The 25,226-nt window shown below is 35.9% G+C and overlaps 1 protein-coding gene across 4 annotated transcripts in view; it reads right to left on the reverse strand.

Moving 5' to 3' along the window:
- ABLIM2 (actin binding LIM protein family member 2) overlaps positions 1–25,226 on the reverse strand; it is a 310,433-nt gene that overhangs the window by 216,157 nt on the left and 69,050 nt on the right. Inside the window, exon 1 of one of the 4 annotated variants that reach the window (XM_051965982.1) lies at positions 22,773–22,879. The exons of 1 other annotated variant lie outside the window; for it this stretch is intronic. In XM_051965982.1, coding sequence (XP_051821942.1) covers positions 22,773–22,788 — 16 coding nt within the window. In that variant the 5' untranslated portion in view covers positions 22,789–22,879. Of the gene's footprint in view, positions 1–22,772; positions 22,880–25,226 lie in introns of those variants that run through there. 2 more of the 4 variants (XM_051965980.1, XM_051965981.1) reach the window with 2 other exon arrangements.

Consider the following 25,226-nt stretch of genomic DNA (forward strand, 5'->3'; position numbering starts at 1 on the left):
TCCTAGGATTGAGGGCTAGGTCCTTTTGGCATTAGAGCAGTCAAAATAATAGGAATAATAGGATTTCTATAGGATTTTAAGGTTTACAAACTAGTTCTCTCATAATATTCCTGTAGGCTAGATAGTACAATCATTACCATCCCCCATTTTTCACACAAGGAAATTGAGGTTCAGAGATATCAATTAAGATATCCAAGAGTCACACAATAAGTGACAGAGCCAGGATTTGAAACAAAGTTTCCTGATTTTTCAGTCAGTATTCTTTTTACTAGGTCAATCTACCTCTATAAATGAACAGTTGTTGTTGAGTCATTTTTCAGTTGTGTCCAACTCTTCATGACCCCATTTGGGATTTTCCTGGCAGAGACACTAGGATGATTTGCCATCTCTTTCTCCAGCTCATTTTATAGAAGAGTAAACTGAGGCAAATACGGTTAAGTGATTTGCCCCAAATCACATAATTAGTAAGTGTCTGAACAAAATATGGCATCTTGGATATTCATTTCCCAGTGGAATGGGTGATTTTAGAGAAGTGGTGACAATTTTTTAAAGTTTTGCCAAAGGGTTGACCCCATTAAGGTCTTTTTAGGGGTGAGGGGAGCCTTTGCTTTTTATGAGCCTCTAGGTTCCTACACAAATACAGCTTGATTGGAAGCTTCTGAATCATCAGTTCTGGCAGAAAAGGGGATTCAGCAGAGACAGCTTGCCACTATCTCCCCAAAATGGAGTCAAATTTCAAAATACTGAGCTGTTCAGAGCTGACGCTGCCTCTACTTAATGCAATCCTAAAGAATATTCTCCTTTGAGTCAGGACTTATTCTGTTCTCCCATTTTAAAAGTCAAATTTAAGAGGCATCTTTTAAGTACCTGTTGTATGCCATGCAGTGGTCATTGGGAGAGATACAAAGTTTATAGAAAACATGGAAACTGCCCTCATGAGGTTTCTAGCCTAGAAATGTACTATTTCTTCATTAGTGTAGAGATTATTATGAAACTCTGTATCCTTTCCCCTTGAGAATGTGCTGTGACTTAACTTGGAAAATAGAACCCCATCAAGAGTCTGATTTTTAATTTCTGGATCAGAAAGGAGGACAACAATGGCAGGCAGTGAAATTTCTTCCACTGTCATTACTTCAACAGAAACTGCATAAGCCCCTGTTAAATTAAAGTCCAGACTAACCATATTGATAGGAACAGTCAAAAAATTGGCATTATAGAGCACTGTTCTGAGAAGTATTTGTTTTACTTAGATAACCACTGAATTATCTTTCAGTTCCTGAAAGTCTTTTGTTCCATCTATCCGTTCACAGCCATAAATCCCTTTAGATTTAATTTACCAAATATCCAAAAGGATTTACCTCCCCCAACCCTTGACTATCTGGAGCTACTCATTTGCATGTCTTCCCCATTAGAATGGAGGCAGGTCTGGGACTATGGTTTTGCCTTTCTTTGCAACCTCATTATTTTAGCACAACGTCTGGCAAGTCAACAAGGATTATGAATCAATTACTATATGCCAGATACTATGCCGAGTGCTGGGATACAAGAAAAACTAAATACAGTACCTGCTGTACTTAAGGAGATCAAATTCTAATTCAAATTCACATGATGGTGAAGTCTAAACAATAAAGGATGGATGATCTGAACCTTTCCTCAATGGAGTAGGAACTTATCAATGGGAAAAGGTTGTTACAAGGACCAAGGGAGAAGACAATTTGTCCTGTGAGTGAAGTGTGGACAATAGCAAGTACTTAAATACATGTTTACATGCTTATTTATAAGGATGATAAAATTTTGATTGACCAAAGGATGGAGTGAATATTGGTAGGAAGTGGCACTTAGATAAATTAGAAAGAACTGATGGGGGAAGAAAGGGAATTATACAGTGGTGAAGCCTGGGGAGGAGTCCTGGGACTAGCTAGATCTGTACAAATATCAATCATTCCTATTTTGTGAGTAAAGTGAAACATAGGAGAGTTCCTATCATGACAATAAACCAGGAGACTTTGGTTTGAGTATTGCTTCTGCTACTTCCTGGTCATGTGCCAATAGAAAAGTCACTTCATTTTTCTGGACAGTGGATAGAGCACCCATTTGAAGACAAGGAAGACGAGTTCAAAACTAGCCTCAGACATTTACTAGCTATATAACTCCAGCCAAGTCATTTAACCTCTGTTTGCCTCAGTTTCCTCATTTATAAAATGTACCTTTCAGGGTTGATGTGAATATTAAATGAGGTAATTATTGTAAAGCACTTAGCACAAATTCTACCGCATTGTAAGCACCAGAAATGCCTACCTTATAAGACTCTTGTGGGACTCAAATTGGATAATGATTTTCTGAAGGGCTTTGCAACCTTAAAATGGTCTTGAAATGTGAGCCATGATTAGAAATACTGTAGGGCTGTTTGTGAGGATGCAAAGAGATAATAGACCCCAAAATATTGTAAGATAATTATCTAGACAAGGAACTATTATCATCATCCTGTAGAACTGTCTTTTCAAAGTTTAATTCCATCTTTGTTTCTTTCTACTTTTATTCTAGGGGATTTTTTAGTGATTTATATACATGCTTTTTGAGTGATGAATGAATTATTTTATACTTTTCCTATAATCCTGAATGTTCCTTCACCTCACAACTACCATTATTTTTCTACTATTAAAACCATTTAAAATTTTTTTTATTAAAGCTTGTTATTTTCAAAACATATACACAGTTTTTTTTTAACATTTACCCTTGAAAAACATTGTGTTCCAAATTTTTTTTCACTTTCTTTTCCCCTCGGCCTCTCTCCTAGATGGCAAGTAATACAATATGTATTAAATATGGGTAATTTTGCTATACATAATTCTACATTTATCATGTTGCACAAGAAAAATCTGATCAAAAAGGAAAAAAAATGAGAAAGAAAAGAAAATACAAGTAACAAACAAAAAAAAGTGAAAATATGTTGTGATCCATATTCAATTCCCACAGTCCTCTCTCTGGGTATAGATGGCTCTGTCTATCACAAGACCATTGGAACTGTTCTCAATCATCTCACTTTTGAAAAGAGTAATATTCATCTGAATCTGAATTGATCAGCATATAATGTTGTTGTTGCTGTGTACAGTATTCTGTTGGTTCTACTCACTTCACTTAGCATCAGTACATGTAAGTCTCTCCAGGTCTTTCTAAAATCATCCTACTGATCATTTTTTTATAAAACAATAATATTCCATAACATTCATATACCATAACTTATTCATCCATTTTCCAACTAATGGACATCAGTTTCCAGTTCCTTGCCAGTACAAAAAGGGCTACTACAAACATTTTTGCACATGTGACACTATTTTTTTTTAATTCCAGTTTCTAAATCATTTTAAATATGCTTACTTGAAGCACACTGGCATTTCCTTTAGGAAGAATAAAATCAATTTCTATTTTCTTTTGCCTGGACATTTTTTAGTCAGCAGTATCATAGTAGCCTGTACACACCAAATCCACATTATCTGATAAGGTACCTAATATTCAGTCTCTCATTGTTCATTAAAATAAAATGAAGGGCAAGAGGAAAAGAGAGATCTAAAGGAAATAGAATGACTGGCCTGGGTCATATTCCTACTTGCCTTTCTACTTCTTTCTGTTACTATTCCTTCTATTCCCATTTGAGCACTAAATAGAATCCATAGGAGCATAAAAAGGAACTAGCCCCATTCCTGTCTTATTTGGAGGGGACTCTTAGCCTAGGTTTCCTTCCTCTACTTTTAGCGTCCACACATGGACCTTTGATTCCACAAAAGCTGTTTTTAGGACACATCTTCTGTTTCAGAATCAGTCCAGTCTCCCTCCCCCATGCTGAATGTGATGGCTCAGAAAGCAATGCCAAATTATTTGAGTAAACTAAATGTTTCCTCCCTAACCTACTTTTAAGAATCATGTTTGCTAATTATAATGATGTTCCTAGGAAGTCACTCTCCCTTCAGGAGGTAGGCAGGAGGTAGGAGCCTCAAAATCATCCTATAAGCAAAGGCAGTTTGATGTCATAGAAAGTATTCAGAGACAAAGAGCCTGGCTGGAAAGATTAGAAGGGGTTGGATAAGACTACTTCCACCTAAAAGTTCCGTAATTCACACAAATACAGAAATCACTGTGACACAGGAGAGAACATGAGAAGAACAGTAGAGATCCATGCAATGTATTCTAAAAAGTGAGAGGAAGGACAAATCACTTTTGACTCTGGGGGAAGGATTATGGAGATAGTGGCATCTAATTTTGAAGATTATAGGAAATGGGATATTATGGTACCATATGAAATGAGGAGAGGCAAATGGCAAAGTGGGTAAATAGACAGCTTATCTCAAAGTTAGGAGATGTGAGTTCTAGTATAACCTCTGATACATGTAATGGTTGTATGACCTTCCTAATGTTCCAGAAGAATCTCTCCAACCATAAGTTGCAAAGAGGGTATTTTTGATCTGCATTGATAGATGCGATGGCTCAGTAGGAGCTTCCTATGCAGAAGAAATCACAAGTCCATCCTTACTCCCATCTCCTCCCCAAAAGTTGAATATGATAAATATTAAAAAACCAGAAGATTTATATGAACTGATACAGAATAAAATAAGCAGCACTAGGAAAATAATATGCAAATGACTACAGTAGTATAAATTGAAAGAAAAACAAATCACAAAAATTTAATGCAATATAATTGGGATGATTCAACTTAATTCTGAAGAAGAGGGGAAAAAATATAAGTTTGGAAATTTTGGCAGACTCAGTCAATGTGCTGATATGGGATTATCTTTTCCCCTCCATGCCATTCCTCTCTCTTTTTTTTTTTTTTTTGTCTTTTTATTCTTTATTATGAGGGATAATTTTCTGAGGATTAGAAAGGGGTAGAATATATTTGGAAATAAAAATGATATCACAACAAAAGACAGAAATAAAACTTTAAGCTATAGAAATGTAAAGTGTCAGTACATTATTTTTACAGCCAACACTCAAAAATATATAAAGTAAAAAATCTCCCTCCTGCCATTTCTCCTCCTCCCAAATGATACTAAATTCATTCATTTCTAGGTAAGGCTTCAGATACTAGTCTTACCTAAGTAGTCTGAGCTTGTACTTTGAATTGAATTAAACATAATAGGTCAGAGATGAACCACATTTGAAGGATACTGGACTGAGTCCCACTGCTAATAAACACAAATACATCTGGCAGGGCTGTTAATGAAGGACAAAGAGAGATGCTTTCATTTTTATCCAAGAGAAGCACTGAAGAGGCTCTGTCTGTCGTGTGGCTGTATTTTAATAATCAAAGGTGTAAATTAACTGTCACAAGAGAAATAAGTGGAGTCTTTGCTCTTTAGACTGGGGAAGAAACCTATCCATTCAAAAAGGGTGGAGGGAGAAATTTGGATAATAGTACTGAAGTGAACTTCTGTTTGAGAAGTTCAATGTCAGTCAGACAAGACCTAGTTAATGCTCTTGTGCAGGTGTTATATAACAGGCCATGCATTAGAGACTTCATTCTGGATGACTGCAATGAAATTTGATGTGAACTATGATAAAGTACTGGCAACTTGGGCACAACAGTGGGAGAGTCATTAGACCTGAATTCCTTGCTGAAGAGGAACTGTGCATGAATCATTTCCCCTTTCTAATCCACAAATTCCCTCATGTAGGAAATTCAAGCTCCTTCTAGATTCTATGTTCTATGTCCCAGGGATTTATTTCAGGGGTCACATTCTATGTCACATATTCAAAAGTTCTTTATTGCTATTGAATTGTTTCAGTCGTGCCTGACTCTCTGTGACCCCATTTGGGGGTTTTCCTAGAAAAGATACTGGAGGGGTTTGCCATTTCTTTCTTTAGCTCATTGAAGCAAACAAGGTTAAGTGACTTGCTCAGGGTCACAGTTAGTAAATATCTGAGTCCAGATTTGAATTCACAAAAAGGAATCTTCCTGATTATAAGCCTAGTGCTCTATCCATTGTGCCTTCTAATATTTTCTTTTAGATCAGGGATTTTTAATCTGAGTTCAATATTCTAAGGACATTTTTCAGGAGTTCCATGAACTTGGATAGAAAAAAAAAATCACACCATTATTTTCACTAACTTTCAGTTTCCTTTGCAATCATTTGAATATTATTTTATCTATTTAAAAATATTATTCTAACAAGGAGTCTATAGGCTTCATCAGAAAGCCAAAGGGGCCATGACAAAACTAAGAACCTCAATTCTAGGGTCCCTTCTAGGTCTCACATTCTTTGAAGATATAATATATATATATAATTATTTGACTGTATATAATATATGCATTGTTTTTAAAATCTCTTATATGTATTATCTTCTCTATTTGTTCTTTAAGAGCAAGGGCAGTCTCTGTTTTTCTATTTGTATCCCCAGCATTTGGCACAGACTTTGTACACAGTAAGTGCTTAGTAAATCTTTTTTTTTTTTAATTCATCCTTTGAAAGATATTTCCTTTGTCTCTTGACTCTACTATCTACGTAATTTCAGGCAAGTCTCTTCATTATATTTCATTTTTTTCATTTGTGGAAAATTAAGGTATGTGAACATATGGTTTTGACTCCAAAGAAATGATGTATAATGGAAAATACATTGGAATTAGAATCAGAGGAACTTGTTTTAAATCTTTGCCATTTACTTACTGGCTAAGTGACACGGAGACAAATCACTTTGATCTCTAGACCTCAGTTTCCTCATCTATAATATGATAATATAACAATAATTTCTCAGGTGTCTTCTACCTCTAAAATCTATGACCCTGTGATTATGGAAGTTTTTTTTCTTATATTCTTGGAGCTAGGATGAAGTGAGTGTCACATTCTTCATGATTCACCATCAGAGGTTTTGAGGGAGTAATGAGAAGGGATTTAGCATCATGACAAAATGTGGCAGAGGGAATTACTACTGGAAACACCAGAATAGGTAGCACTGGGAGCCAATGGATGTTGTTTATTATTGTTTTGTAGCCCTAGACCCTAAGTCATAGTCAGTTCTTAGATGCTTGTTAATTAGTAGGTAGGGAAAAGAAAGGGAATAAGCATTTATATAACACCTACTATGTGCCAGGCACTATGCTAGCACTTTACAAATAGCATATCATCTCTATATTTTACAGTGGAGGAAACTGAGGCAAACAAGTTAAGTGACTTGCCTAGGATCACACAGCTAGTAAGTATGAGACCAAATTTGAACTCATCAAGATAAATCTTCCTGATTCCAAGTCCATCGCTCTATCTACTGTACTACCCAGCTATCCACTATAGAAACCATTGAGGGTCAAGGAGTAAAAGTAGTAGAAAGGAGGCAAGCCAGCATAAAAGTTATTAGGAGTAAAGATTGGCAGTAGAGTACAGACATAGACCAATGTAGAAGCCATTGGGGAGAATAAGTGTTAACTGCAAGTGAGGTGGCAACATATATAATTGACATTAGAGGTCAAAACAAAAATTTCTGAAAAGTTGGGAAAGTTGGAGGGTAGAGCCCCCTCTGCTACTAATTACAAGATAGGAAAGGTTTCAGACTTGTTACATGTTCTCTCAACCCCTCCATCTCACCCTGCTGCTTTTAAGAGACCATGTTTGACCCTTGATTTGAGGGCCATTGGGATTGATATGCAGACTAGACTACCAAAAGGCAGGATTGGCCCAGTTTGCTACAATTCAAATGGAATACACATACTCCTGTACTCCCCAGTTTGTTCTGGTTATCCCTTGGTTTCAAGGTGAAATTCAAGGTGTTGACTTTGTAACACGAAGCCGTGCTTAGTTTAGGTTCCTCTTGGCACTGAATTGGCTCTTTCTTCTACCAGTAACATCCAGATTCCATTTCCAAAGGAACACAAGCAAGGTAAGACTAGAAAGACTAGATGCTTCATGCCTGGAATCTCCCTTTAATATCTCTCTCTCACTCACTGGATCATATTTCACTACTAAGGCACAAGTAAGGTTCACTATTTCCCAAGGGCAAATGAAGAGGTTCATTTAAAAGGCAAGGTTTTGTAGAATAGCATGATGGCCCAGCTGGGAGGGACCATACAGAGCATTGAATCCAACTCTACCTAAAAAGGAATTTCTTCTACTGACTCCCCCAAAGTGGCAATCTTCAATGGTCTCTGAAGACCTCCACTGATGGGGAGCTCATTTCATCTTGAGTGGCCATAAAAATATCATAATTCTGCTTCATTCATTGCCACAATAAATACAAATTACTTCCAAATCCTAGTAATTTTCCATTTCCTTTTCCAAAGATTCACACACACACATACATGCATATACATATGTGTGTATGTAAACATACACACATATCCACTGTGTCTTTCCCACATATATATGTATATATAAACATGTGTGTGCATACACTATATATATGTACTATATGTCTCTCATACACATATGTATGTATATATGAAAGTCACTCAACAAGGTTAAAAAAATCTATAAAGATAATAATATATTATTTCTCAAAAGAAGCTTTCAAGACTCAGCTTAAATCTTTTATCCTCTTTGAAAGCCTCCTTGATCATAGTACAGTATATTGGAGGAAGCACAGTATGGTGGAAAGAACACTGACTCAGGAATATAAGGCTCTAGTTTAAATCTCATCTCTAATGGTTACTACCAGTTTGACTTTTTATAATAATAAATAGCAAGCATTTATATAGAGCTTTCAAGGTTTGTGAAGCATCTTAAAATTATTATATCCTTTTATCTTTAACATATCCTTGGATGGTAGATGCTATTATTAATCCCATTTTTGTTGGAAACTGGAACTTCTTGATTCCATGCCCAGTGCTCTATCCACTATGTCACCTAGCTGCCCAAGTGGATAAGTTACTTCACCTCCCTCTTTCACCTTATTTTCTTCCTCTGTAAAAGGGTTGAGCTTGAATTCCGGATCCCATGTCCCCCGATCTTTTTCCTTTGAATCTAAAGCAAATAGTGTCTGAACTGTGTATTTGAAAATTAATCGATACAGTCCTGTATTGTCAGCTGTTTTTTTTTAAATTATATAACAATAATACATAATAATAATACAATAAGACATTTTAGTTGGGCCTTAAAGAAGGAAAATGTAGTCTCACATTATAAACATGTAATTAGGAGCCTGAAACACTTCAGGGTCTAGATTGTACACTATTGGCACAATGCCCTCCAAAAGTTCAAATGTTCTTACAACCCTGATTGAGCATGGAATTTACAGTAGCTTTTTCTTTATGAGAACTTTTAGAGATCCACATGCCAATTTAAATGGGAAGACAGAGAATGGGACAGTGAGACAGAGAATGAAAAAGGGGAATAATTTTGAAATAAAAGCTAGGTACTCATTAATATTAATGGTAAATCTCATGAAGAAGTGGTCTCATGTATTTGAATTCCAGTACAATGGAAATATGCAGTATGAATCTGAATAATGCAACTACTAAATGATCACTATTGGCACTAATAAGGACCTATTTGTATGGAGTATTTCTCTGGTGGGCTAAATCTGGTCTAATAGATCAACAATACAAAGCCCCTGAGTCAGAGGAGGGAGAAAAAAAGGAAGGGAAGACACATAGGAGACACCAAAATATAATTTCATTTGCCAACCTCAAAAATTGAGAATGGAAATGTTGGCGATAGAAGCATCAGGACAGATGTTTGCAGATCAGTAAACTGTACTGTATACACTCTAGCTACTAAAAAAATAGTATCCACAAAGTATCATATCTTTATATATGATATTGAGTATATTGAAATCTATATCCCATTGCAATTTAGTAAATAGAAAAGGACTGGACTGTAAACAACATAATACATACTACTCCATCCACAGAAATTAGTATTTTTTTTCTTTTAAGGGGAAAAATTATTCCAGTTGGCTGCTTTCCTCTATCCTTCTATTAAAGGATTATGTGATAGGAGCAAAGTGGTTTGGGAAGAGCTCACTCACAGATACAACAACAACAACACAACACAAAAAGCCCCACAAAAATACTAAGTATGTTGAATATACTAGAGATCTCTCACTTTTGAAAGCACTTAACATTAAGAGTCAGGTCAGTTTAAATTGGCTTAGATTCAAAGAGAACTTGAATTGTTGAGAATGTGAAGTAAGATAAAGGGCATAGGACTGGGAACCAGGAGCTTGGGTTAACTACAGGAACTTGGATAAATGACTTCAGTTCTCTGATTTCAGTTTCCCATTCTGAGAAATCAGGTGCATGTACTGTGATTTTTAACCTCTCTTTCCTTTTCTAACCTTCTCGACTCTTTATCTCTTCCAGATATAACAATCTATTTTCTATGTTTCATTTCAATTCTAACATTCTTTAATTTCTTAATAAGAAAATGACAGCTTTTGTGTCATAGAGTCATATTCCTTTGGCCTCTGTCACTGGTTGCTTCAATATGTTCATCATTAGACCAAATGGAAAGCTTTAATTTTACCTTGTAAAGACTAAGTGAAACTTTCTAAAGCAGTATTAGAGACATCTCATCTTTTACAATCACAGTCTAAGACAGTACTTCAACTCCGCTTGCTGACTCATTTCCATGGGGAAAATGCAATAGTTAAATAAATATTAGTTTGGGATCAGAAGCCCTTGTACTAAAGTACTAGTTCTAATACATAGAATTTGTGGTATCTTAGGAAAATCATCATCTCTCTGAATCTCAGTTTCAGCATCTATAAAGTGGGTAGCTAGGTGACACTGAGAAGTGTCAGGCCTGGAATCAGGAAAATCTGAGTTCAAATCCATCCTCAAACACTTGTTTGATTGTGGATAAGTCATCTAACTCTGTTGCCTCAATTTCTTAACTTGTAAAATGATCTGGAGAAGGCAATGGCACACCACTCCAGTTATCATTGCCAAAAAAAAAAAAAAAATGGAGTCACAAAAGTCAGACACATATGATTGAAAAATGACTGTGCTTATTTATATTCATTCTCCATAGTTCTCTCTCTGGATGCAGATGGCATTTTCTATCCAAAGTTTATATGGATTGTCTGGGATCACCGAATTGCTGAGGAGAATCAAGTCTTTCATAGTTGATCATCATACATTCTTGCTGTTACTATGTACATTGTATTCCTGGTTCAACTTGTTTCACTCAGCTTCAGCTCATGTAAAACTTTCCAGACCTTTTTAAAATCAGCTTGTTCATCATTATTATAGGACAATATTCTCATTGTTGTATAAGAAATGATCAGCAGGATGATTTCAGTAACACCTGGAGAGACTTATAAGATCTGATGCTAAGTGAAGTGAGTAGAACCAAGAGAACATTATACACAGCAATGACAAGATTATGTAATGATCAACTGTGATGGAATTGGCTCTTTTCAACAACAACAATTTAGGTCAATTCCAATGGACTTGTGATGGAGAGAGCCATCTGCATTCAGAGAAAGGACTGTGGGGACCGAATGTGGATCACAACATAGTACTTTCTCTTTTTTGTTGCTATTTGCTTGTTTTATCTTTCTCATTTTTTCCCCTTTTTGTTCTGATTTTTCTTGTGCAGCATGATAATTCCAGAAATATATATAGAAGAATTGCACATGTTTAACACATATTGGATTACTTGTTGTCTGGGGCAGTGGGAGGAAGGGAGGGAGAAAAATTTGGAACACAAGGTTTTGCATGGATGAATATTGAAAACTATCTTTGCATATCTTTTGAAAACAAAACGCTTTTATTAAAAAAAAATAATATTCCACTTTAATGGTCTAGGTACTAAAGTCTTTTAAGTTTCTGAGCAAGTGATTGATTAGCTACCTCTGTTCCCTGAGGTAGTTTCCTACTCAGAGAGTTCTCTAATCAAATGAAATCCCAGATAGTTCCCCATCCCAATGATCTCTGGTAGCATGCTGCCTTGATTAAGCACAATGGATATGTAGTATAATAGGAGATTGACCTGAACAATGTGTAGAATATATGTTAATAGGAGATATGGTTAGCTAGATAATGTTATTGTTGTTCAATCATTTCAGTCACACCTTACTCTTTATGACTTCATTTAGGGTTTTCTTGGCAAAGATACTGGAGGGAGTTGTCATTGCCTTCTCCAGCTCATTTTATGGATTAGGAAACTGAGGCAAATTGAATTAATTGACTTGCAACGGTTGCTCAGCTAGGAAGTATTTGAGGCCAGATTTTAATTCAGATCCTCCTGATTCAGGGCCTGGCACTTTTTTCACTTCACTATTTGACTACCTGTCAATAAAACAGGATAATGAAGAGCCTTGTTGCCCTCTGCCTGTCTAATCCACAGCCCCCAAGGCATTTGCCCAACTCTCCCCTAGCATCATCTGAGCAAGTTTTATTCCTTGGCAATAATTGTGGGTCTAATAAATACCCAGAAGAGCACTTATAAATGTTTCTACTTTAGATTCAATTCAATAAGTATTTATTAAATGCACATATTGATTCTGAGAATTCACAAAAAAACAATAGCTACAGAGAGAAAGTATCCAGAAACAAACAATAATAGGGAGCAGCATGATGTAGCTTTGAACCCTAAGAATTAAGATGCTGGTCCATTTAATTAGCTTTATGATCTTGGCATGGAACAATATCTTTGAGGACCCAGTTTCCTGTACCTGAAAAGTATGGTTAACCATCATGTAAAGACACTTAGCAAATTATTAAATGGTTAAAAAAAAAAAAAAGTTTAAAAACAATAGCTACAATTTATGTAGACTTTATAGTTTGCAAGAAACACCCCCCCCCAAACAAAAACCTTTACAAACCTTATCCCATTGTATCCTCCCAACAATCCAGTAGGTGCAATTATTTTCCTTATAGTACACATGAAGAAATTAAGACAAACAGCATTAATTGATTTTCTTCAGATCATGTATTTGACAGAGGATAGATTTGAACTCAGAAACTCCTGACTCCAAACCCAGTGTTCTATCCACTATGTCACCTAGTTGCTTATATATAAAAATACAAGAGAATATTTAGTAATATTAAAAATGATTTTTGAATTTTGACTACTATATGTTAACAGATTTCACACATAGTAGTCAAACATTTAAGAAAAAACATTTTGGCAGAGTCAGAACATAATAGATCCAGAAGTAGAGCGGGATTTAGAGTTCATCTAGAATAATCCCTTCATTTTACAGATGAGCAAATTAGGTCTATAGAAACTAAATGATTTACCAAGTCATTTTCTAAATCTCAACTTCCAAATCTGTAAAATAGGAATAATATTTGCACTAACCATCTTAAGAATCCACATGGTATGATAAAGAGTATACTGGCTCTGGAGCCAGAAGACCTGGGTTCAAATGGTAGCTCTGATAGTATGGGAGTGACTGTGACAATTTCTTTGGGCTTCGGTTTCGTCATCTGTAACATCAGTAGATTTGATTAGATCTTGAGGTTCCAATTTTCTATTCCTATGACTTCTTTCCTGTAGTTGTGAGGAAAGTGTTTGTTTTGTAAAACTTGAAACTATTTAAGTGGAAGCTGTTATTATTTTCTACAAAACAGAAAAAGATGGTACATATCTAAGGTTTCTTGAGTTCCAAATCCTATAATGCTAACTAAAGCAATTCACTCAGACTAAACATGGGACCATGGGACCATATTGTCAACTAGTGATAATCTGTAACTCTTTCAGTACCTACCAGAAATCGTTCTCCAACCTAGGTACCCCGTCTCCTTTCTGTGCGTTACCAGGGACCTTTGAGATTGACCAGTTTTCAAACTTAGGAACTTGGAATGGCTGGTCAGAATGGCAATGAAATATCAAGAACAGATGCTGTCTCCTGATCTTTAGTTGACTTATGGATCCCTTAATTTGCTGAAACTTTGGGTGACAGCAGAACCAGGCAACAAATAGCATGAGATATGGATTTATTTGCCAATAATACATTATATAGCCCCATGACAACTCACAATTAAAAAGGAGGGCTGTTCCAATCTCAAAGGGCCATCAAAAGCACTCGCTGTTTTGAAATTCATGGAAGAAAAAATCCTAGGAAACTGATCATTGGTTCATTACTTCTTCCCTTTATAAGGATCATAAATCCTCACATACAAACAGGACTTAGGAGATTGTTCAGTCCAACAACAATTTGAAATGTGAATTTTCTCTATAACAATCTTAACCAATTTATTTCAGCTTTTGCTTGAACACATCAGTGACAAGGACTTATTATCTTCTATGGTGCTTCATTACATTGAGGGATAGCTCTGTTAGATATTTTTCTTCTCTTAAATTGGCCACACATTTATGTGGTCTTGACTTATTTTGCATTAATTCACTCCATTTGCCCTCTGGGACCAAGCAGGATGAATCAAATTCTGTTATATATGATAATGCTTCAAACACTAAAAAAGAGTGATATGTCCTCCCTATACTCATCAAGTCTTCTCTCCAGGCTAGACATCCCCAGTGTCTTTAACCCATTTTCAAGTGTCATGTTTTTGAGTCCCTTCAACATGATAGAAAAAGAAAATAGTGAATCACTCCAATATCTTTCCAAGAAAGCCCCAAATGAGATCACAAGGAGTCGGACATGACTTAAATGATTAAACAATAATTACAGCATAAGTGTAAAACAATAACTACAGCATAAGCTATAACTTAAATATGCTACTATAAATGCAATTCTACAATAGCTCTATTAGCATTCTAATGTAAGCCAAAATAATCTGTTCTCATAAGGTTTAGTCCTATAGATCTTATATGTGAAAGACTCCTTTTCTACCAATTTCCTCCATTTCATAAAGTTATAGGTTCTCAGGTTTGGGACTTCAGAAAACATCTAGTTCACTCTGTACCTGGAATTTCCTCTGAAACATTCCCAACAACTAATTGTTAGGTCTGGGGAATTCACTACCTTTCAAAGAATCCCTTTCAATTTTTATATAGCTCTTACTCTTAGGAATTTTTTTCCATATATCAGGCTGAAATCTAAGGAGTGTGACAGTTATAAGTTTTCCCCCCTCATTTTGTAGCCCCTACCACATCTCCTAAAAATGTTTCTTGATTAATATGAATCTCTCCAAAGACTTGAAATATCAGAGAATGCTAGGATTTCAGAGCTGGAGGACCTTAAGGGGCATGAAGTTTGGCTTCATACTCAGAAAAAAATATTCTTTTTATGATATCTCTCACCAATGTCCATTGAGCTCCTTACCTAAATAAGGAGATCATTTCTTTGTTAGACAGTTCTCTGAACCAGGAAGGCCTTCTTTAGCCCCTAAATCTGCCTTACCATAATTTAACAGCATTGATCTGAATCCTGTTTCTTTATACCATGTCCATAATCAGTAGCACACAGACCTTAGAGCCAACTCTGCTCAAAAACTTAAAAAGTTAAGATCTTGCTTGAAGCTTTATGATGTCATTTCTCTTTTCTGTCACCACATGTGCACTCCAAACCAACAATTTTCAGATTTTCCCCAACTTTACATGAACATTTTGATATTTAATACCATGTTGAATTTAAATAAAAGGTCTCCATTTGGATTTCCCAAACTAAGCCATTGAACACTTTTGAAAACCATATTGCCCAGCTCTGCTGGGAAGTCCATAGCTGGATAAACAAGACCCATATAACCATTCATTATTATTCTTAACATTTGTATAATAAAGGAATAAAGGAAGGACACACACTGCCAGGCAATAGATTTCCAACTGCTGTTGTAATTCAAATGAGCCTCTATTTGAGTAGCTACTATGTACATGGCTCAGTTGTACAAGCAATCCCTCAGTTGTTAATGAGCCTTTTATACACTTGGAAATTTCCTTTCAAGAGAGATCAAAACTGAGATTTCTTATTGATGTTTCTTGAGTAAATAGTATAATATGATGGCCAAGAATGCTAATTCTTCCTAGATTTAATTAAGAGAGACATTGGGTCCAAGAATAGAGGGATAGGGACTAGTGAGAACAAATCTAAAATACCATGTAGAGTTCTAGGCAGCAAATCTTAGAAGGGAAATTGAAAAGCTGAGAGAATATCCAGATAAAGGTAAACAGGATTTTATTTATCTAACTGGCTATCATATAATCATTCAATCCTTACTGGGGCAATGACTTTCTCTAACTTACCAATAATGAGCTATGCTTAAAAATCTTTCCATATGCAAAAATTCAACACTTTGGAGCTACAATGGCTCTTGGAGTTACACTATACAATCCAAACCTCCCATTTTACAATTGGGGAAAATAAGACTGAGGACAAGGGGTAAGTGACTTAGACAGTGAAATAGTAGTAGAGTCTATAATAGAATCCAGATTATTGTGTACTTTATATTATGTTATACTGTTCTCTAGAACCATGAGGGTTGTTCGATTTTTTTTTGGAGGGGGAGGGGGAAGGGCACATACTTGACTGTCTAAAGACCAATTAAAACTATTTTAGAAAGGTTTCTTCCTATAGACGTGGACTGTGGCATTTAACATCCAAAACTATACTTCTTGGCTAGCTCAAATATCTTTCTTCTCTGTAGTTAACAACAGAGGATAATTTTGAATCCAATTGTCAGTCAATTCAATTCAATTCAATAAACTTTCCTTAAACACTTACTATGCTAGGTACTTGTTAAACACAAGGGATACAAAAAGAGGCAAGAGACAAGTCCCTGTTCTCAATGAGTCTATACTCTAAGGGGGAAATAACAAATAATCAAATATATACAAAGCAAACTCTTTCTCTCACTCTGTCTCTCTCTCTCTCTCTCTCTCTCTCTCTCTCTCTATACATATATATGCACACAATACACATATATATGTATACACACACACACACACACACACACATATATATATACAAAACATATACAATATCAATTCATATTGATATCTACCATAATAATTTTACTAGGAAAAAAAAAAAAACTTTCAAGTTTCTAACTTGAAACACCTCCTTAAAAGTTTTCCTCCCATGTCTTAGGGTACTATGAAAGTGACTGTAGCTTCTTAAAACCCACCTCTGTCAGGTTCCTCCCAAGCCAGAAAAACTCCAAGTAGAACTCTGATCATAGCTTGAAGACCATTCTAGCTAAATTCAGAGAGTCTGCTACCAGAAATTCCCTAAAAGATAAGGACTCATAGTGGGGGAAGGCAGAGGGAGTGTGATAGCTACTTGTGTTGAAGTTTTCAATAGTTAATGAAATCTCAGATACTTCTAATTAATTTAAAATTTAAGAAAAAAAATGACCTGATCAAATGGAAATATTGCTATTGTAAAACATCAGTTACATTTTTTTCTTCGACTGAAGTTTTCTTCCCAATAGTCAAATCTCAAGTAAAACTCTTTTCTTTGCAGGCCTTAGAGATCATAGATTCTGACCTTCATTAACTAGATAAAGAAACTGAGATCCAGAGAAGTAAAGTTGTTTCCCTAAGTTCACCTGCTTAGGAAGAAGCAAAGGTGGGATTCAAACCTTGGGTCTCTGATTCTAATTCAGTGCTTTTTCCATTACATTTTCCTATATTCCAAATTGGGAAGGAGAAAGAGAAAAGAAAACAGTTTTTCTTAAGCACTCGCAAACCTACTCTGTCCCAGGAACTGTGCTGATTTTTGTGACTTGCTCAGGGACACACATCTAGTAAATATCTGAGGCTGAATTTGAACTCAAATCCTCTATCTACTGTGCTAATCGGCTGCCCCTAAGTGTTCACATATCTTTGTATTTATGGATTCATGTTTGCAGATATGAGGAGCCATAAAGACAGCTGTTCTAAATTAAGGGCAGGGATGCTCATAGGCTAGATATACCTCTGAATGGGACTTCATAATGCTTTTGAGTAATATAAATAAATTAATCTATTTATCCTTTTACAAACCACTTACTTATTTTAGATAAGTTTAGCAGAGCAAATAAGATGTGGACAGAAATAATTTCAATACAGAATGATTCAATAGAAGGCCAGTCAGAACATGACTTTGCCCACTGCACCGTTAGCCCCAAGCAGAGTGGCTACTGTCAGCTGCTACAGCTGCCCCCCTACAAAAGGCATCCATGGATGATTTCAGCAGGAAAAAAAAATCAAAGAGCAGTAGTAACCAGTTGTTAACAAGACAACTGCCATTTCAAAAGGTACTAATATTAAACCGAAGCTCAAAGGAAAGCAAGTAATCCATCTGATCAAAGACTGTACTAAATGAACCTCTCACTGCTTCTTGCTAACTCTTATTCTTCCTCAGCCAGTTGCTTTCATCCCCCATTTTTCCAAGCAAACCAAACCATTCAATTGGATAATAAACAGGAACATAGAGAGAGTAGCAATATTGTAGGGAGAAGTTCTCTTTACAGTGAGTGAAGGTGAAAGGGATCACAAGAGATCTTGAATACTTCTTGAGAGAATTTTTGGGTGGGAGAAGTATTTATATAATGCCTACTATGTGCCAGGCACTGAGCTAATCACTTTACAAATATTATCCCATTTGATCCTCACAACAATTCTGAGATGTACATGCTGTTATTATCCCTTTACAGTTTTGCAATTGAATAAACTGAGGCTGATAGGAAATTAATTGACTTGATCAGGATTATATAGCTAACAGATATCCAAGGCAAGAATTTGAAGTCAGGTTTTCCTAACTCTAGGTCCTGAGATCTACACACTGGTCCACCTAACTGCCTCAAATATAAAATAACATCACAGCAGGGAACAGCTAAATATGGAGTTTAGGGAGTGATTGCATTGGCATTTCTGCCAAGTTATTTGGGAAGCCAGACAATGGAAATGGAACTTGTACACCTTAGACCAGATTGATCTCTAGAAGGTGGTGAGCAGATCATGGGATGAAAGCGAGTAATGTGAGTTTTTTTTTTTCCCCTGTCTCTTTACTCCAGGGTAAGTAGGAGGTATTTATAGACTATCTATCTGTTGGAGCCCAGGGCTACAGTTTAGAATGCTTTCAAGCCCACACACAATGCACACCAGCATCAAAGAGAAAGTGCTGATTAAACTGAGCAAATTTATTTTAGAGGCACCAATCTGAGAGTGTCATATATGCTCATCTCCAATACCTTATTTTTAAGGAAGGGCTAGCCACTGGCAAACATTAGGATGCCATAGAATCTCCTGGCAACTTGGGAGACCCAAGCAATGCTGAGAATATTTTGGTGACATGTTCTGGTAATATTCAAGGCTTGCAAAGCCTTTCCCCACAAGAACCCTGTGAGATGAGTAGTATAATTTTTATGATTCCCATTTTATAGATAAGAAAACTGCAGTTGAGAGATGAAGTGACTTGCCTATGATCACAAAGTAGAAGATATTCATCTTTTTTTCACACCAGTGGTCTTTTCACTAAACCAAGTTGCCCTAAAGCATTACTTGCCTTCAGAAAATAGACTGGGAGTCCTTGGACAAAAGAAATGAAGTAACTGAAGGTGACAGGAGAGCTAGACCTCTCAGTCAAGCCAGATCTTTAAGTCTCATTGTTGTGGACCATACATGAGTTCTCTTGGCAAAGATACTACAAGGGTTTGTCATTTCCTTCACCAGTGGATTAAGGCAAACAGGATTAAGTGCCCAGAATCACACCTGGATTTGAAATCTGGTTTTGAACTCAGATGTTTCTGCTGTCAGATGCAGTGCTTTATCTACTGAGTCACATAGCTGCCTCATTTATGCCTATGAGGTTTTTGGCAGGTAGGTCCCACAGTGGACAGAGCTCAGGGTCAGGAAATCAGGAAGATCTGAATTCAAATTCAGCATTAAGCACTTGGTAGTTGTATGACTTTGGACAAACTGTCTGCATCAGTTTCCTCCACTGTAAAATGGATAGTAGATATACCTCCGCCTCAAAGTTATTATAAGGATCAAATAAGATAATATTTGTAAAATACTTAGCATACTCCTTGGCACATAATAGGTGCTTAATAAATATTCATTTTCCTTCCTTCTTTGAGAACAAGTCCTATAACCTAGCAGGTTTTTAATAAATTTTTGTTGAACTTAATTGGTGCCTCTGATCTTGATTTCACCATTGTTTTGGCTACTTTCTTTAGATTTTCCCAATCTGCCTCAATTTCTTAAATCAGTAAAATGTTACTAGATCAAAAGAGATTATCTACTTCAAAGCTTTAGATTATTCTTCCTAAGTCTTTAGAGATAAAGACCATAAGCATATCTTTGCATTCACCTTTTTTTTTTCCAGTTGACTCCATGTATTGATTTGTTATTTTTCAACTGTTCACTGCCCTGCAGGGACATAGCCAACTACTTTATGATCAGACATAAAACCAATATTTCTCTACATTAAGGGTGGAGAAAACATCTACTTTAGCCAGGAAGTCCATGACTCAATAATCAAGGCATATACAACCTTTCATTATTCAAATAATCATAGGATTTAGACTTAGAAGAGAACTACCATCCATCTGGTCCAAATCCTCTCATTTGTGGCCATAGTCACAGATTGTAAGGGACAAGACCATGATTCAAAGGCACGTCCTCTGCTTCCAAATGCAGGGCTCCTTCCTTCATAAATCTTACAGCTGGTACCATTCTCTCCCTTTTACCCCATGTCTTGCTTGCTAAGGAAGAGACTTGGGAGAGACAGATGGTGGAAAGATCTCTAGAGATTGGGGAATTCACTCTCTTCTCAAGGAGCCTATTTAACTGTCTGGTGACTCTTAAAAAGTAGAGAAGCTCTTCTTGATGAATTCTAAGCCCAGATCTGCTTCCTAGTTAACTCCTATCTGATGTGTCTTGAAATCCAGATCATTCCAGTCTTTTTCCAGCCTTCCCTCAGATATATTTAGTCCCAGCTTGAATTTACCAGCTTCAGAATATGCTTGTACAAATAGCTAGACACTTTTTTAAACGTATTCATTCATCTCCTCTGCCTGACTGAAGTCACTCAAGCCCCAAAGCCTGCAGGGAGATTTCTGGGGAGATCATCTGCCCCCCTTAATGCTTGGTCCACAGGGATACCCACTCATTATCCCCTTAATTGACTATAGTTATAAGATTTGCTTATCTTCTTAAATACAGGGTGTCCCAAAGTCTTAGGGCAGTTTTTAACTTTAATAGCTATACTTAAAAAAAAAAAAAAAAAAAAAACTACACTAAGATTTTTGGGATATCCTGTAACATTTTTTATCTATTATATACATTTTAAAATTTCCTCTTCTTAATTTCAAACCCAGGGGAGTTAGGCCATTGATTTCTCAGTTCTTTCTGCCATTCTCAACTTTTCCTCTTCGGAGAAAAAAAAATTGTCTTTAGTCCACACATTCGTTCAGACAACCCTGGATGAAGGGATCTCCCTACCAAAGCAGATCCACAACTATCCTACAATTTATGTACTGTTAATGGCTTGGTGCAATGAGAGGTTACATGATCTGCATAAGATCACATATTCATTACCTGATCAGAGGCAAAACATCAATCTAGAGTTTCTGATTCTGAGACTGGTTCACCATCCACTATCTAAAATTCCACAAAACCAATTCTATAACTCTATAAAGCTAAAAGAATATTGCTCTATTTTTGTGTATTATTCTCAAAGAATTTTATCATAGTCAGACAATGAATGAATTAAACAGTAAACATTCATTAACCACCTTCTATGTGCCAGGTAGACACCAAAAAAAAAAAAACAGGCAAAATACAATCTTTGCTCTCAAGGAGCTTATAGTCTGATGGGGGAGAGAACCTACAAATAAATATGTACAAACACACTATGTATATAGACTAAAGAGGAAATTTTTTTTTACATTCTTTTTTTCTTATAGTATTTTAGTTTTCCAAATATATACAAAAATAGTTTTCAACCTTCACCTTTGTACAGATTTGTGTTCCAAATTCTTCTTCCTCCCTCACCCATCCTTTTCAAATCAGCAAACAATCCAATTTGTAAGTTATACATGTGCAATTCTTATAAATATTTCCATATTCATCATGCAAAGAGGAAATAATTAACAAAGGGATGGTATATAGGAATTTGGAAAAAATCTTAGAAAATCAACTAATTCAATCTTCTAATTTTAAATATTAAGAAATTGAGACCCAGAAAAGTCCAATGATTTGGCCCAAAACCAAATAGTTGTTAACAGGCAGAGCTGGATATTGAACCTAGATTCTCTCATGCCCAGATTAATAATCTATTTGAAACATTATAGAATATTTTACAAGTAATGGTAACCTAAGAACAGCTGGGTTGCACAGTGGTTAGGACACCAGACCTGAAATCAGGAAGACCTGAATTAAAATCTGGCCTCAGACATTTACTAGATTTGCTATCCTGGGGAAGTCATGTACTCCAGTTTGCCTCAGTTTCCTCATCTGTAAAATGAGCTGGAGAAAGAAATTGCAAACCACAAGTCTTTGCCAAGAAAAGCCCAAATGGGGTCATGGAAGAGTCCTACATCACTGAAACAACTGAAATCCAACAACAAATGATAACCTACATTTTAAAAAATACTAGATGGTTAAAAACATTATTTTAGTAAATTTTCATTATAGACCTGTGTGAAGGAAGGGCAAGTATTAGCTCCTATTTTACAGATGAGGAAACTGAGGTTCAGAGAGTTGGGCTACAGGATCTCAAAGATCATTTTTAATAATAATACCTATAATCTAGGGTCACATAGTTGAACAGTACCAGACCCAGTCTTTGAACCTAGGGCTTCTGAGTCCAAGTGATACCAATTGCCAGGCTTCAAAACCCTGAGAAAAAATCACAGAACTCAGTTTTTCCATGCCCAGTGCTACTTACACTACTATGCCAGACTGCCTCTTGAAAAATAAATAAAAATAAACAAAGCTCTCCAATACCAACAGTACCTGTTTCTTCTGGCATTACAGCCTGAGCTGTACTTCTTCAAAGCCTCCGCAACCTCAGCTCCTATTCCCTCTCTTCAGAACAGACCCCGGTGCTTGTGGAGGAAGCGAGTTAGAAAAGACAGGCAGCTGACAAGTGAGCCAACAGTCAAGTTCTGCCTGTCACTGGAGCTCCCTGGGACTGAAATGCAGGGAGGGTCATATGATGCTGGTGTCTCTCATGTACAAACAGGGTGATAGCCAAATTCTTCCTGACTCACCAAAATAGAACTCCCCATTAAGCTCCAACATTTAGACATCCTTCCGGGGAGGGGATAGGGCACTTTGAACTGACACTTAAATATAAATGACTTCTACAAGATATAATCAGGTAGATCACCCTCAAAGGGGCTTTGAGAAGGTAAACAATCAGAAATTATCAAGCAATGGGCCTGCAATGTTCCATTTTAAACCAAAGTGACAAGTGAGGAATAGAGGAAAGAGTGCTTTCATGATTGACTGGGGGTACTTCTGGTCTAGGTTTGTATGTGCTTCTGACTAGCTTTATGGACTTCATTTTTCTTTGTATATTAAATGAGAGAAAAATTGACTAAATGCTTTCTAAATTCTCTTCTAGTTCTAACCATCTATGCCCAAAGTCTTGTTGCATTTCAGAATTCTATGTTCTAGTCAGTGGTGTCAAACTCAAGTAGAAACAGGGGTCATTAGAGGTACTTGATTCTTGTAGACAACATATTGACTTAGAAAACCACATTTTAATATTATTTATGTTATTGTTAAGCTACTTTCAGTCATGCTTAACTCTCGTGACCCCATTTGGGGTTTTCTTGGGCAGAGATACTGGAATGGCTTGTCACTTCCTTCTTCAGCTCATTTTTAAAACTGAGGAAACTGAGTCAAACAGAAGTAAGTGACTTGCCCAGGATCCTACAGGTAGTAAGTGTCCGAGGCCAGATTTGAACTCAGGAAAATGAATCTGCCTGGTTTGGCATTCTATCTACTGCTCCCCTAGCTGCACCAATGCTATGTTTTACTGTAGTTTTATTTATTTTTAAAAATATTTCCTAGTTATATTTTAATCTGGCTCAACCAGAAGTGTAGCAGGCTATATTTGAAACCTTTGTTCTAAGAGTCCTTTCAGTTCTAATACTGATTCTATAAATCTATGACTAAGTATTTCCCATTTCTGTAATTGGCACTGCCATTGTTCCAGTAATTTGGGATCAGATCTTGCAGTTATCTTTACATTCCTTACTCTACCTTACCCTATGCATCTAAACAGTTGTCACTTCTTTGAAAATATCTCTTATAAAAAAAAAAATCTCTTATAATCATCAATCAATAACTATTTATTAAGGGATTCGTATTTAATTAGGTACTGTGCTTGATACATTGTTTTTTTTAATACTTTGCTTTATTGAACTTCATAGATATTGCATTAGGGTTCTGTTGTTGTTTGTTGTTGTTTACAAACTGAAGGTTTGTGGCAACCCTGCACTGGCCAAGTCTTATTGGTGTCATTTTTCTAAAAATATGTGTCACATTTTGATAATTCTTATAATATTTCAAACTTTTTCATTATAATTATGTCTGTAATGGTGGTCTATGATCAGAGATCTTTGATGTAATTATTGTAACTGGGGGAGGCAACTTGAATCTGACCTTAAAATATGGCAAAATTAATCAATAAATATTATATGTATTCCGACTTCTCCATTTCCCATCTCGCTCCCTCTTTTTGGATCTCCCTATTCCCTGAGACACAATTGTATTGAAATTAGATCAATAACTCTACAGTGGCCTCTAAATGTTCAAATAAAAAGAAGTCAATTGATGTGGCAAATTTTGTTGTCACATAATTTTAAGAAATTGCCACAGACACTTGCTTCAGCAATCACCATCCATCAATGTTGAGGTAAGATCCTCCATGAGCAAAAAGATTGCAACTTACTAAAGAATCAGGTGAGGGTTTGAATTTTTTAACAATAAAGTATTTTTAATTAAGGTATGTATATTGTTTTTAAACATAATGCTATCGCATACTTAATAAATTACAATATCATATAAACATAACTTTTAATGGAAACCAAAAAATTTGTGTGATTTGCTTTAGTGTGACATTTGAATTATCATAGTGGCTTGGAACCAAATCTGCGATATTTCTGAGGTATGACTCTTTTCAATATAAAAATCAAAAATATATCAGTTTCACCCACAAAGAGTTTACTTCATGCTCACTGTAATCAGCCTTGTTTTTATTTCTTCTTATGTAGACTACTAAGTCTGGTCTTTTCCCTCTTCATTTCATCATCAATACCACTGCCTACAAGTAATATTCCTAACATACTGTGCTCATGTTAATATCACTTTTGTATTTATTACTGAGTCCTCGTTGCCTGCCAGATAAATTATAAGCTGATTCTACTTTTTATTTTTATTTATTTATTTTTTGCTGAG

This window comes from Antechinus flavipes, chromosome 6 (genome assembly GCF_016432865.1).
Source record: "Antechinus flavipes isolate AdamAnt ecotype Samford, QLD, Australia chromosome 6, AdamAnt_v2, whole genome shotgun sequence".
Classification (NCBI taxonomy): Eukaryota; Metazoa; Chordata; class Mammalia; order Dasyuromorphia; family Dasyuridae; genus Antechinus; species Antechinus flavipes.